The sequence below is a fragment of the Stegodyphus dumicola genome, chromosome 2 (genome assembly GCF_044657685.1).
Source record: "Stegodyphus dumicola isolate Sdum_Otavi_A_Nest chromosome 2, ASM4465768v1".
Taxonomy (NCBI): domain Eukaryota; kingdom Metazoa; phylum Arthropoda; class Arachnida; order Araneae; family Eresidae; genus Stegodyphus; species Stegodyphus dumicola.
The window spans coordinates 263135727-263151218 of record NC_140769.1 but is presented as its reverse complement, the minus strand read 5'-3'; the positions used below and the strand labels follow the sequence as shown (position 1 = coordinate 263151218).

General features: G+C 32.7%; 1 protein-coding gene across 3 annotated transcripts in view; it reads left to right on the top strand.

Annotated features, from left to right (window-relative positions):
* The first annotated feature begins 3159 nt into the window (after nt 1-3159).
* Nucleotides 3160-15492, top strand: part of TfIIFbeta (transcription factor TFIIFbeta) — a 39656-nt gene continuing 27323 nt past the window's right edge. The window contains exons 1-3 of one of the 3 annotated variants that reach the window (XM_085812107.1): nt 3186-3315; nt 8303-8386; nt 13576-13649. In XM_085812107.1, the coding sequence (XP_085668233.1) occupies nt 3211-3315; nt 8303-8386; nt 13576-13649 (263 nt within the window). In that variant the 5' untranslated portion in view covers nt 3186-3210. Of the gene's footprint in view, nt 3316-4173; nt 4342-8302; nt 8387-13575; nt 13650-15492 lie in introns of those variants that run through there. The other 2 variants (XM_035362686.2, XM_035362685.2) reach the window with 2 other exon arrangements.

Sequence of the window (15492 nt, the reverse complement as noted above, 5' to 3'; positions counted from 1 at the left end):
TTTCCTACAGGTGATTAATCAATTAACCTCTGACCATCTCCCTGTTAAATTTACTTACCATGGCTTTGAGAAGACCTTGCCTTTAAAGAAAATTATAAACTGGCAGAAATTCAATAATTCTCTAGAACAATTACCTGCACACCCGGCTCTTGCCGATATTGTAGACATTGAGTACAATATCACTAAGATCAATAGTAAAATTAAGAAAGCCCTTGATGATTCCACCAAATTCAAAGATTATAAGAAAGATAAGCTCCCCGACCACATCATTGAGAAAATAAAAGACAAAAACCGCACAGCAAAAATCTGGCGAAGAACAGGCGATCCCATTGTTAAAAGAAATCTGAACAGAAAAATTAGGAACATCAAGACCCTCCTCCTAGAGTACAGATCAAATTGTTGGGACGATTTCTTAGACTCCATGGATTTCTCTCCGAATACAGTCTGGCGTATTGGAAATTCCTTAAGGAATACTAATAACAGAAATATTGGTCCTCTCCACACCAGTAGTGGAATTGCTTATTCTGAACATGACATGGCTGAAGCCCTTGCGCAGCATCTAGAAAAGACATTCACCAATCATGCCTCTAATAATGATGAGACAGATGAAGGAGTCGATAATTTCATTAACCACCTAGCTGACAGAAATTGTAATAATCACTTCAACCCAACTTCTCCAGCAGAAATAAGTAATATAATTAGCAACTTAAAGTCCAGGAAAGCTCCCGGCTACGATAGCATCACCAATACGGTTCTCAAAGCTCTCCCAAGAACCTACATAGTCCTCATTACAAACATAGTCAATGCTTGTATGAGGCTCAATTACTTTCCGCAACAGTGGAAGCACGTGCAGATAATTACGTTTGTCAAGCCGGGGAAAAACCCAAAGGACTTAAACTCCTACCGTCCGATCAGCCTTCTCCCCAGTTTGGGAAAGGTATTTGAGCGTGTCCTCCAAAAGAGATTAACTCAACATCTAGAGGATAAGGAAATTATATGTAAAGAGCAGTTTGGTTTTAGAGCCGGTCATAGTACCATGCACCAACTACTGAACGTTACAGAATTTATTGCAGACTCCTTCGCAAAAAAGAACACAATCGCCAGCTGCTTTCTAGACCTAGAAAAAGCATTTGACAAGGTGTGGCATGAGGGTCTCCTCTACAAGCTGCACCTTGTTCATCTGCCCATCAGTTTTATTAAGCTCATGAAAAGCTATCTTAAAAACAGGACCTTTCAGGTAAAAATTAATGACTCTCTCTCTTCAAGAAAAAGAATTAAAAGCAGAGTGGCTCAAGGAAGCGTTCTGGGACCGCTTCTGTTTAATATCTACACGAATGATATGCCGGTTCCTTTGAATGCAAAAGTAGTGAAATATGCCGACGACACAGCAATTTTAACCAAGTCGCTAAAACCTCAGCTCGCTGTAGATAAACTTGAAAGCGCAGTAAATATCATAGCACACTATTAGGATTCATGGAAATTAAAAGTAAATCCGTCAAAGAGCCAAATTCTCCTTTTCAGACGTCATCGGAAGTTCACTCCTGTAAATGTAAATATAAAAATTAATGATCAAGCCCTAGCAATTGTTTCAAGTACCAAGTATCTAGGAGTGGTCTTCGACTCACAGCTGTTATTCAAAGAACACACGGAGTATGCCTTGCGCAAAGCCACCGCTGCTAAAATGTCTCTTTACCCTTTAATAAGAAGAAATGCTAAATTAAATATCAGTCTCAAGAAGAAGATCTATACCAGCTTAATAAGACCCACCCTACTTTATGCAGTGCCTATCTGGGCCACTGTGTACAAGACTTATAGACACAAACTACAGGTCTTTCAGAACAAAATACTCGGACAAATTGTTGACTCCCCATGGTTTGCACGTAACCTGCAGATACATAAAGAACTAAAAATAAGACCCATAGATGATCAAATTCTCACCACGAGCCACAATTTCTATGCTAAAATAGAACTTTCTCAATACGAACATATCCGTAATCTGATAAATTATGATCCTACTATAGAAATTGCAGCAAAGCGCCCAAGAGGCATCTTCCATAAGAGCAAATGGTGAAATGTGTATATATTGTACATAGTACTATTATCTTTATTTTATCTTCATTGTGTCATTTTACCAGTGTCTTTGAAACTTTATAGACTTATGGACATGATCCGTGTACCTGGATCTTCAAAGCACTGATCTTATATTTGTCATTTTCGTAATCTTCTTATTGTTATATCAGAGACTTTGTAATATTGTGGACTTATGGACATGATCCGTGTACCTGGATCTTCAAAGCTCTGATTATTTATTGCTAGTGTAAAATGTTTTTCACCATTTGCCACTTCGCTCAAATACCGCCGTCCCTATATGTACATAGTGTATAGTTACAGTAACTCATGTGCCTCAGTGTTGTACAAGAACTTTAGTGTTTAATTTCTCAGACCAAGACTTCACTGAATTGTGATATCTACTATTTCAAGATGCATTGGGCTGTGGACAGTTCACGGGAGGGTGACTCCCACGTGACTACCACTGTCCAACCTGTGTTTTACAGAAAGGATGAATTTGAATATTTTGTTTAGCTAATCTGTTGCACTTAGTTGTGTCATTTGTCTTCATTTAGATCGCGATATTAGTTTAATTATTCCAATCTAGATAACCTGTTTCAAAACTTGATAATTATTAATATTTCCAATATTTCTCATTGTACGCGTAAGCTGGTGACCACCCACGTGACAGGCTCCTGCCAATCATCTCCCTTACTCCATCTACATTTCCCAAAATTTGACAAGTTTCGCCTAGTTGGCGCGGCGTAAATCGCCTTAATTAAAAACTTAAGTACCAACGCCTTAGGGCAATTTACCAACAGAGACGGTTAAAGTAGCGGTTGGCTACTAATTGCCGCCTAGCCATTGACTCGATTTCGATTTCGAGGTGACTAGCGCACAGATTTTTTTTTTCGAAATGTTTTAATTTTACCCTTGCAAATCTACTTTAATATATTATTTAAATATTTAAATTTCACAAACAATTTTCATATATTACAAAAATATTACGAATGGAAAATTTGTTCCCGATGCTTACTTATGAAAACTTATTCCATTTCTTTTCACAAATTGATTAGTACAATTATAAGCAATACAAGACTTCGGCAATTTGGTAGTCTGACATGCCTTGAATATATCTGGCAACGTGGTTTGTTGTGAAACATGGATTCGTCGGATAGTGGATTGTCTTATAAGAAACAAAAAATTAATAATTCTGAAAAGGATTTAGATTGCAGTAATGCTGCCAGAGGCGTGTGGTTAGTTAAGGTAAAATCTCAGTTATGAAATTTATATAAGTCTAAGATTTCGCTTGTAGCGAGATGAACGTAATTACTCTTTAAACCTTTATGTAATTTTCGCATGTTATACCTGTTGCAGTAAAGTACCCTCATTAGAAACATGTATTATTATCATTTAAGTATTAGTAATATTTATAATTATAGATGATGTACAAAAATTTTCATAATAGGAAATAAATAAATTGTGATGTATGCTAAAAGAAGGGATAATATGGACCGAAGGAGCTATTTTGGAAATGATAATGTTAGATAGCTCATTAATGTAAAGTGTGGATTATTTTTCGTAATATTTTTGATTATTGGAATCGTAGTTATGCTTTATGATCTTGAAATTCAGTTTGATACTAAAAATAATCGCTTTGTGTGTGTTATATGAGTAGCATGTTTGTTTTTTAAAAACCCATAAAGTACCACCACAAAAACCTAACTAAATTTTATGTTTCGATGTTGCATAGCTCCCTAACTGTCTCGGTTTTACCCAAAGACCACTGTTGTTTCAACACATCTCCTGGTCTCCCAATGGATCATTAGATATCCCAGTTTTTAATTTTTTAGCTTTTATGAAGGAAAGTGTTCTTCCTGTCACATTTTATGATCTTTTAAATTTTTCATGTTAATTTCATTTGATGTGAATTATCTTAATCCGTTTTAGATATTTGCATATTTTTTATGAATATTCAAGCAGTGTTTAATCAGTTTATTAATTTTAGCTCAATATACGATACATTATAAAGTTTATTCACACAGATACTATGTACATTAAATATTAATTTTGTCTTCATCATTTTAAAAATACAGTAAAAGCCCAAGAATATGGAAAGCTTGGGGAACATACGAGATAATGGAAAGCTTGGGGAATATACGACATAAGAAGTTATACAAAGGCATCATAGGTACAAGGTTTTTCACAGAAGTAGAGTGTCACATTGTTTTCTGGCATGATTATCCATTACAGTCCCAGCTTATTCTACCAGACTTTTTTCTGTTTCTGAAGGTAAGAAAAACCCATGAAAAAATGTCGGTTGATCTTTAGATTATGGTAACTTGGCGATTTTTTGGCAAAAATTTGGCGACCAACTCTCCTACAGCAACCCTCTATTTTTTTTACCCGCTGCCATTTTGTCTTCACGAAGTAAAGACATGTTTCTTTTCATTTTATCTACTGAACACTTCTTCCAACAATCTACTAGCCGGATTACACTTATGCTAGAAATTTTATCTAACAAAACTGCTTAATCATGACAAATATTCACTGCAAAATTGGGAAAAAGTGCACAATACCATACTCCTTACGCGTTTTTCAAAATAACACATACATTTAAACCATGTACACGTCGACTTATTTTTACTTAAAAAAACATCCCAGAATTACACAAAAATGGCATTGCACACACTCTTCACTATATCCATGTACACTGCTTTTTTCTCATAAATTAGAAAAATTTGACGAAAATTCATGACAATTTTCTGAATCTTTAAACCCGGTAAAAAGAACATATATGAAATTACCTGATCGCGAAAAAGTATATACCCTTTCCAAATATGAACATTTCCACCTATAAAATAAATAAAATATCCAAAAACTTTTACCTCTAAATCATCTATTATATTATAAACATCACCAATGAATTCATACCGCAAGCATTACAAATACTTAGTGTCAAATATTTAAATTATTTCCATGCACGTTTACTTCAACTAAAACGTATACCAAATTTCTACAAACATAAAATTCACAAAATAACTATCATTTAATTAAAATAACACTAAACCATGTACACGTTGACTTATTTTTACTTAAAAAAAAAATCTCAGAATTGCACAAAAATGGCATTGCGCACACTCCATATCCATGTACACTCCTTTTTTCTCATAAATTAGAAAAATTTGACGAAAATACATGACAATTTTCTGAATCTTTAAACCCGGTAAAAAGAACATATATGAAATTACCTGATCGCGAAAAAGTATATACCCTTTCCAAATATGAACATTTCCACCTATAAAATAAATAAAATATCCAAAAACTTTTACCTCTAAATCATCTATTATATTATAAACGTCACCAACGGATTCATACCTTGCATTACAAATACTTAGTGTCAAATATTTAAATTATTTCCATGCACGTTTACTTCAACTAAAATGTGTACCAAATTCCTACAAACATAAAATTCACAAAATAACTATCATTTAATTAAAATATAATTAAATTCAAAAACACTACTTAAAATATAAATAAGCACATACATTAAATTAATAAAAATTAGCTTAAATCCTAATTACTTTAAACTAAATCATTGCTAATAACAATTTTCCCAATAATACCAAATTACTTTACTTCCACCTTACATTTAGAACAATGCATAAAAATAATATCCTCAAATAATTAAAAATACTAACTTACCTAATCTTCTTCAGAATCTTGATTACGTGTCCGATAAACTTTTCTTATTTATCCGCTAAATAAAAAGCAAGCATATGTGCGCCTGTTTCAGGATCTGTAAAATCATACTTATAGTTCACAGCAAGGTACCAGGTAAAATAAATAACTTAATAAAACATCTTTACTACTATCTCGCACAACCTTAAAGAAACACTTATTACTACTCCTTTCAATCCCACTAAATACCCATTTCGAATTCACTTTAGTTAGGGCCATGGGATCCAAAATTTAACGAACACTGTTTCACACAACACAGAATAAAGCCAAATACAAAATTTCCAGATTTTTTCCCAATTTCCCCCCTTTTCCGATTAAAGAACCGTAATTTGTCCATTAATATCACATGACATATCCCATGATCTCTCATTTCCCTCACACAAAATAATGCGTAATTGGAACTGAGTACTACTCACATTATTACCAAAGTCGCAGATAGTAACCTTTATCGCCTCCAAAATGTCGCCAAACTACCAGTTACCATATTCTAAAGATCAGCCAAAATGTCATTTGGATGCCATTGACAACGCCAAAGTGCTTTGATGAGGCTTTTGAAGAACATCCCCATTGAAGACTTTTAGGAGGCATACAACACATTGAAATCTCTCAGGAAAAAAATTGTTGATACAATGAATATTTTTAAGTGATTGTACCAGTCTGATCAATAAATATTGAAAAATGGGCTGATCTTTGGAATATGTTAACAGGTAGTTTGGCGACATTTTGGTAAGGCGATAAAGGTTACTAGCTAGGACTTTAGGAATGTACATGGATAAAGTCAAGAGTGTGCACAATGCCATTTTTGTGCAATTCTGGGATTTTTTTTAAGTGAAAATAGGTCGACGTGTACATGGATAATACCGTGTACGTGCAATTCTTAAAAACGCTGGAAGCAGTGGGCAATTCTCTACTTTGCCCCAATTTCGCACCTAATCTTCGTCATGATTAAGCACTTTTGTTCCATAAAAGTTCCAGCATAACCGTAATTCGGCTAGCAGATTGTTGGAAAAAAAATTTTGAGTTTAAAAAAAAAAAAAAAAAAATGCTTTTACTTTGTGAAAACAAAATGGCGTCCAAACAAAAACTAGCAGGTTGCTGTAGCAGGGTTGGTTGCCAAATTTTCGCCAAAAAATCGCCAAGTTACCATAATCAAAAGGTTAACTGAAAAATGTTCTGACTCATTACTTGTGGGATAAACCTTGTACATAGTAGTAAAGATAGTAAACGTATATTTACGGGTGCCCATTGGCAATTTTTGGCGGTACATGGACATCAAGTTTGTGCAATTCTTTTACTTCTTATTTTGGCTTTGTGTAGTGGCGATTCTACACAAATCCAAAATAACAAGTTAAAGAATTGCACAAATTGGGTATCCATGTGCACATCGAGCTATTTTCACTTTGTCCATGTAAACATTGATCTATATTCATTTAAAAAGTCAAAGGAACAGCCAGAAAAAAGTATATAATCTCAAATAAACTGCATTTTAAATCAAACAGTGAAATAACATTAAAAAGGAAATTCATAACACTACACAAAAGGAATATCCACTTACCTTATTTGGAAATTTCCCTGTCTTCAGTTAAACAAAATTCCTTAACAGCATCCAAAAACTTACTAAAATTATCTGAACTAGAATCTGTATACTGGTGTCACCACATAAATTCACAAAAGTCAAAAATATCCTCTGACGTTTGACCATATGCATTTTCTTTCTACATACAGGGCACTTATAATGGCAGTTAAGGAAACCTTCATTAGCACACCATTCAATGTTTTTCTCCATTTCATTCCAAATTGTACAGAAATTAATCTTGCAACATTCAATTATTTTACCATGTAAACCCCAAAATAACAACATGCTTCTTATCCAAAATCCATCTCATCATTCAAATTCAACTCATTCACTCAACCAATTACATCATAATAGGGTTTCTATAGCCTTCAACCACTTAAGTTACCATAAATGAAACAACAACTTGGCAATAATCCAAGGGGCACCCTTCAATCTACTCTAACTGTAAAGAATACAAATTAACTATCCACTTTATCACTGAATCATTTGCACACAAGGCTTGCAATAAATATTTTTGATATGTCAAATGATAATTTCTACAATTACAGGACATGAAATTTGTATAGAGAAATTACTAACTGAATATTTTGTATTTCTGTTTTTAAGATAGACTACTTCTGTTCCTCTGCTTGCGATATCAGTTTTTGATACTTATCTGTGTCACTGCTTTGGTGAAAGAAAACTGTGTTAGTGCAATACAGTCAAAAGTCGTTAATTCGGACACCCATAATTCGGAATAATCTATAATCGGGACCTCAAAACTAAAAACTTTCTGCGCATGCGCCGCGTTGACACATGCGCATAGGCGTTTACGCGAGCGCGTAAGACCTTTTACGACTGCGCATATGAGTGTGCGCAAGTGCAGAATACGTTTTCGCGTGCGCGTTTTATGTATAATGAACGTATAAGGTAAAATTATCTAATTATCTATTTCAGTTAATGTTGATGATTGCGTGGTTCCTTAATTTTCGAATTGGATCCGACTTATTTTTTGCAGACTGTAAGAGCAATTTTATAAAGGTAAGCTTAAACTTTCGATTATATCAAATAGAATTTCCGATATATATTTGTTAATATGTAAAGGATCTAAAGCGAAAGTATGTTTTGAAATCCGAAATCTGTTTATCAATTTCACGCTGCTCGGTGGGGGGATCGCCGCGGCGGGCGCGTAATGAATTGGAAGTTGATCTGTCAACACTATCCTTATGTTCAGCGCAGATGTTTTTATTTTATTTGGCTTATAATTCCTTACCAAATGTAGTATTTCATCTCGATATGCTCCGTCTTTGATATGATTTAAAACAAGTTCCTCGTCATTATAATTCGCTTTCGATAGCGAAGAAAGTGACAGAGGTTATTGAAAACGAAAAAATTTCGATTGACAAATTAATCGGTGTTCTAGACACAGCAATTATAGGACTTGAACAGCGTAACTTTGTAACTGAACAAGAAATTATGTCTGTTTAATAGAATTAAAGAGAAAGTATTATCACATGAAACGAAGCAAAACTTAAACAACTTACATTGAAAGAAATGTTTAATAAAGTAAACAAATAAATATTAAGCTTTTTCTTTTTGCAAATTTTGATACCCTTTAGATCATAATTGTTCTTTATTTCATAAATTACGGTTTCATATTTTTAATTTTAGAATTTCTGCATGCCATCTTACGAGATTTAAACTGATGATCTATAATCCGGAAAAATCGATAATCCGGAATCGCCGAAGTCCCGACGAGTCCGGATTAACGACTTTTGACTGTACGAGCTTAAAGAAGTGCTGTTTATTGTGAAATACTATAAGCACGCACAAAAAAGAAATTGACTACGGTAAATGGTAATTCATTCAATATCTTCGCACTACAGCATACACATAGAATGAATTTATGATAGTATTTTTTGCAATTTTGTCAATAATTTAACAGAACTTATTTAATATATACAATTAATATATTTTTGAGCCACTTATTTAAACTAACATATATAAACGTGTTGAACAGTGGCGTAGGGAGAAGGGGGCTGTATGATGCCCCGCCAAATGGTCTCCAAACAAGATTATCCTGAAAATTTCAGTTTTTATTTTGATCGATTTCTGGAAAATATATTTAAAATTAAGGTACTATCCGGTTTCGAGGGCCGTAAAAAATTGCCAAACTATTGTTGATGCGAATGCTGCCAAAAATAATTGCGGCAAGAAAGGAAGTATAATAGTATATAACTATCTAAGATAGATGTTTTAATTTAGATGAAAGGTTAATTTCATATAATACATTTTTATTATTATAATTTGTATGAAAAAGGCTAAACATGACTGAATGGAAGCATAAGAGTAAATAACTATTTCAGATCATATTATAATTTATATAAAAATTGCTAAACATAACTGAATGGATGCCTGCATCGCTATTTCGCTACCGACTTATCGCTAAAGCATAATTTCATCTCGTTGGTTGTTCAAACATAATTCTCTATATGAATGATGCCTTTTCTTTGAAATTATTCTCGGTAAAGTGCAGAATCGCTCACTTATTTGTTTGCCGCTTTTTACAAGGGTAAAAACAATTGGATCAATTTTCTTTTACTTGTTATGTGAAAATAGCTCGATGTGTACATAGATAAAGTCAAGGGTGTGCGCTGTGCCATTTTTGTGCAATTCTAGGATTTTTTTTTAAGTGAAAATAGGTGGATGTGCACATGGATACCGAGTACAGTCAAAAGTCGTTAATTCGGACACCCATAATCCAGAATGATCTATAATCCGGACCTCAAAGCTACAAACTTTCTGCGCATGCGTCGCGTTCACGCATGCGCACAGGCGTTTACGAGAGCGCGTAAGACCCTTACGGCTGCGAATATGTTTGTGCGCGTGCGCGTTTAATGTGTAACGGAGTTATACGCTAAGCTAAAGTTATCTAATTCAGTTAATGTTGCAGATTGCGTTGTTCCTTAATCTTCGAATTGGATCCAGCTTATTATTTTTTGCAGACTGTTAGAGCAATTTTATAAAAGTAAGCTTGAACTTTCGATTATGTCAAATAGAATTTCCGATATATATTTACTACAAAGCGAAAGTATGTTTTGAAATCCGAAATCTGTTTATCAATTTCACGCTGCTCTGCGGCAGAGGGGGGGGGCAGAAACGTCATTATTAGATTATGATAGATTAGAAAGATTATGTCAAATAAAATTTGCGATATATATTTACTAATTTGTAATTTGTATCTACAAAGCGAAAGTATGTTTTGAAATCTGAAATCTGTTAATCAATTTCACGGGGCGGATTGGAAGTTAATCTGTCAGCACTATCCTTATCTTCAGGGCAGATGTTTTTATTTTATTTGGTTTATAATTCCGTACTAAGTGTAGTATTTTATCTCGATGTACTCCGTCTTTGATATGATTTAAATCAAGTTCCTCGTCATTATAATTCGCTTCCGATAGTGAAGAAAGGGACCCAGAGGTTATTGAAAACGAAAACATTTCGATTGACAAATTAGTCGGTATTTTCAACACAGCAATTATAGGACTTGAACGGCGGAACTTTGTAACTAAACAAGAAATTATGTCTGTTTAATAGAATTAAAGAGAAAGTATTATCACATGAAACGAAGCAACTTACATTGAAGGAAATGTTTAATAAAGTAAACAAATAAATATTAAGCTTTTTCTTTTTGTAAATTTTGATACCCTTTAGATCATAATTGTTCTTTATTTCATAAATTACGGTTTCATATTTTTAATTTTGTAATTTCTGCATGCCATCTTACCAGATTTAAACTGATGATCTATAATCCGGAATCGCCGAAGTCCCGAGGAGTCCGGATTAACGACTTTTGACTGTATTTGCAGTTCTTAAAAATGCATCAAGCAATGATGATTCTGCACTTTACCCAAAATTCTATTGCCGACTTTTCGTCATGGGCAATTCCCCAATTGTTAAATCCATAGAAAAAATTTAAATCAAAAAAGGATTTAAAAATTAAACTAGTATTTCAATGGCGTCTTAAGAAATATAGAACTATATAAACTTACGCAATCTGAAATGAACGTGTACGCTAGATTTGGCGCACTGTTAAATGGGCACATTTGCTAGATTTGGCGCTTTTGCGCATACATTTTCGCTGCAATTTTTTTACGGCCCTCGAAACCGAATAGTACCATAATTAATAATCATTGTAATATGGTTAATTATTTATTTTTTGATTTGTTTTAAAAATGTGTAATAAAATGTTTGAAGTACATCAACCAAATATCTTCGCATACAAAACGTTCTTTCTGACCACTTTATTGTTCTAAAATAGAGATATATTTAAATTTTTTAAAGACAAAATGCACATATAGCTTCCGCTTTTTATTTTAAAACAATAACACAATTCTGTCCTGAATTTCTCTAACATATCCAGTTTCCAAAAAATTATTCCATAGTCTGAAAATGACATTTTGGGAAGCTCCTAACACTTCCGTTACAATGGATTGCATTTGAATCTCCTGTAAACGACTGATGTCCTTCCTGGCTACCAATTCAACTAAGTCATCTTGCTGAGACATCGTATAATTCACTGCTACAAAGCATTCAACGCGTGTCAGTTGTTTTAAATCTGCTACAAAAGGAATGCTGCAAGTTACTCGTTACTCCTTACTTTACCTCGTTACTTTTGATGTCACAGACAAAATTTGCATATTCCCAAATCTGTAAATGTTATAATTTTCCTTTATAATCTTATATTTCCTTTTGTTAAAAAGGTTGTCGATTATCTGGTTATTTCATACCGAACTCACAATATCCCCTAAATGTTTTGAGCACTGAATGTGACTGCAAGATATTACTCCGCAGTGGAAAAGAAACTAAAGACTCCATTACAGATCTATGGAGAAAATGTTTTTCCAAACCTAAGAGTAGTACTTCAAGTACTCCTTACTATTTCATTATCAAATGCTTAGCTATAAACATTCGGTCAGCAAATTAAAATAAATTTTCACATATTTACAATCAATGGGATCAAGATCCCTTAAGTCATCTAACATTTTTAAATGTGGTATGAGAAAAATTTGAAATGATCGACTTTCATGAAATCATTGATAAATTTGCTTCATCCATGGCAAGAAAAATGTATACATAGTAATTAATTGTATTAATGTATTATAATATTATTAATAATAAATATACCTACTTATCTATAATATAATATTAAACTTTTAATTGTTTAAAAATTGTACTTTTTTAAAAACTATTATATAAATATGTAAAATAAATAATACTTTTTTAACTAATTCTAGATCATTGTATATCTGATTTTTCCCGCTGACACAGATATATTTCCAAATCCAATGCTAGTTAGGTAGTGAATGTGTTTTATGGCAGATTCAGCTTTTTATTATTATTTGCATTACCTTCTTATTATGAATATATTTTATACAATATATTACTGTGTTTTTTGGGGGGGCGCCAAAAGGTATTTTGCCTCGGGCGCCAGTTATGCTCACTACGCCACTGATTTTGAAAGATTCTGTTTATTAATAATTAATGCTTATTGGATACAAATTGGCAATTTTCATCACTTTGTTTTTAAATGATTGCCAAACTATGCATATTTACCATAAGTAAGCAAATATTATCAACCTATCAAAAGAAGTAGCATTTTGACAATTTAAAATAGAGATTTTAATTCTTAAATAAAAATTAATAAATTATATTATACATTAACTGTACGTCATGGGAAACTTCTGTACGTCTGGCCTTACATTTTGCTTACCCATTTTGATACTGCATTTTCACAGAATTTGTTTAAGAATGACAGCTTTATAGAATGTTAATTTTTGCTTTCTGTACTGTCTGGTAAAACACCTTCTCATCAGCTAATGAACTCCTTAGTCCCATTGTGATTGTTTATAAGTTTAAAAAAAAAAAAGAAAAGAAAAGAAAAAATGTGTGGACATTTATAAGCAAAATGACCAAAGTTGCCTTTTTTTCTTTATATCTTTTTTTTTTTTTTTTTTTTAATTCCCCATTCATGGTTTGTGACAGTAATTTTCCCATAATTCTACAGCTTTAAAAAAATAAATAAATAAAAAAGTTTCCCAGTTAATACAGTTATTATTTTTACATTCTATTTTTTAATGTTAAAATAGTAAATGCATTTGAGCTGAGAAAGTAAAGTATGCTTTTAGTATTGTGTATTTAAATAATTTAAAATTTTTGTTGCATTTTAGGTTCCAAAGTATATTTCTTCCTTGTGGGAAAAAGCTCCACCGTTAAGTGAAGCTGGGCGTTTGAAAATAACTAGGTGAATCTTTTACTTTGTTTAATATTACTTATAATTATATAATACTTTTAGTACTAATGTTATTAAAGCATCTACTATTAGATATTGATTATGATATGAAGAATTGTCTAAAATGTATTTTTTCTTGACAGTGAATATACCTGTAATTTTATTATCCTAGAAGATTGATAGTTTTTGAGAAATGCCAGAAATACTTTGAAAGTTTTGAGAAAGACAAAATTAAGAAACCATTATATGCACAAATTTTTGGTTTGACAGAATTTTGTTTTATTTGGATTATTTTCTTCTAAAGTAGATTTCCTGAACCTGCTAAAGGGAAAGAATGCCTGTTACAAAATTCTGTAATGGAAACCTGCTCATATTTATAAATGATATTTTTAAAGAGAAAGAATGGCAATTAGAGGACTCTGTAATTGAAACTGGCCCATGCTTTTATTTATAAATGATGTTTTTGTACATTAAAACCATTGGATCCTTACATATTAATGCAACCACCCTGGTGCAATTTGTAAACTTTACAGATAAAAATGAAGTTACTTGAAAATATTCGTGACTTCTTTTGAAAAAGATTCTCAGGCTATTAATATTTATTGCAACTTTGCATTTATTGTAACTTGGCTAGCATTATCCGCATTAGAAAAACACTTCAGCAATTTAAAATAATTTTAATTATTAATAAAGGATTATATGACTCAAAAATAAAAGCATTTACATTTTTTTGCCAAAGTATTCTAATTTTTTTACAATGTTCTTCTGCCCATGTGCATATTGATCTTCTATGGCTTAAAAAAATCGGCGAATTGCATAAAATTGGCATCATGCATGGACTGTTTACTAAATGCATCTCCTCGTTTTTCCTGTAGCGATTTTGTGACAAAATATTGTATTACTGCAAAAATTGTGCTGCACTTTCTTAACTTAATCTTTCTTAATTTCTTAACTTTCTTTTAATAATCTTTAACTCTGTGGAAAATGAGAATATGCTGATTCTTCTATTGTCAATAAATTCAACAGGCATACATTTTAAAATTAAGTTTAAGGCAAAAAATATCACGATTTTTCTCTAAAAACTGTTGGAACTTGGAATGCTACAAAAATAATTCATATGATAATGGCAGCATTCCTTGACTGAAAGATTGTTATGAATGTGGATGCATGAAGAATGGTTATGTGCATGATTGTGAGAGATAGGCAAGATGTGAAAATTTGTCGCATTCTGCCTAGGTGGTTCAAACTTGATATTATTATTTAAACTTTGTAATTCTGTTTTTGTTCCCTGCTAAAATAAAGGATGGCATAACTTATAAATAAATAACTGCAGTACAAAATCCGGATGTCCAATATCAGGACCATCAGCCGGAAAATAAAATATAATAAAACTGCGAATGGAGAATATTGGTTAAAATGCCTGTATCCTGTACGAAGGGAAATAAGTGTGATGTAAATGTGAATTTTCTCCTGACTAACTGACATTCCTGTGTGTCACATTCAAACATCTGCTGGCTAAGGAAATGACTCTGTGGAAAATGAGAATATGCTGATTAACATTGTGTTGAAAGTTTCCCAGAATCACATTTTCAGCCCTTTAGTGGGTTGCGGTGGTTAGTATTTTTCTGTCTGACCTTAAACAGTAGAGGAAGCTCTAATGCTCCCATGTCTACTTGTCGTCTTGCTAGATTTTAACTGATGATCTAAAATCTGGAATTGCCAAAGTGCTGAACATTCTGGATCTGACCTTAAGTGCAACAAAATGATGAAAATTTTGAACAAGAGTTCACAACCGAGAGGGGGAGTTGAATTTTCCTGGCAGGAAATTTTATAATTTTCAGGGAGTGGGAATGTG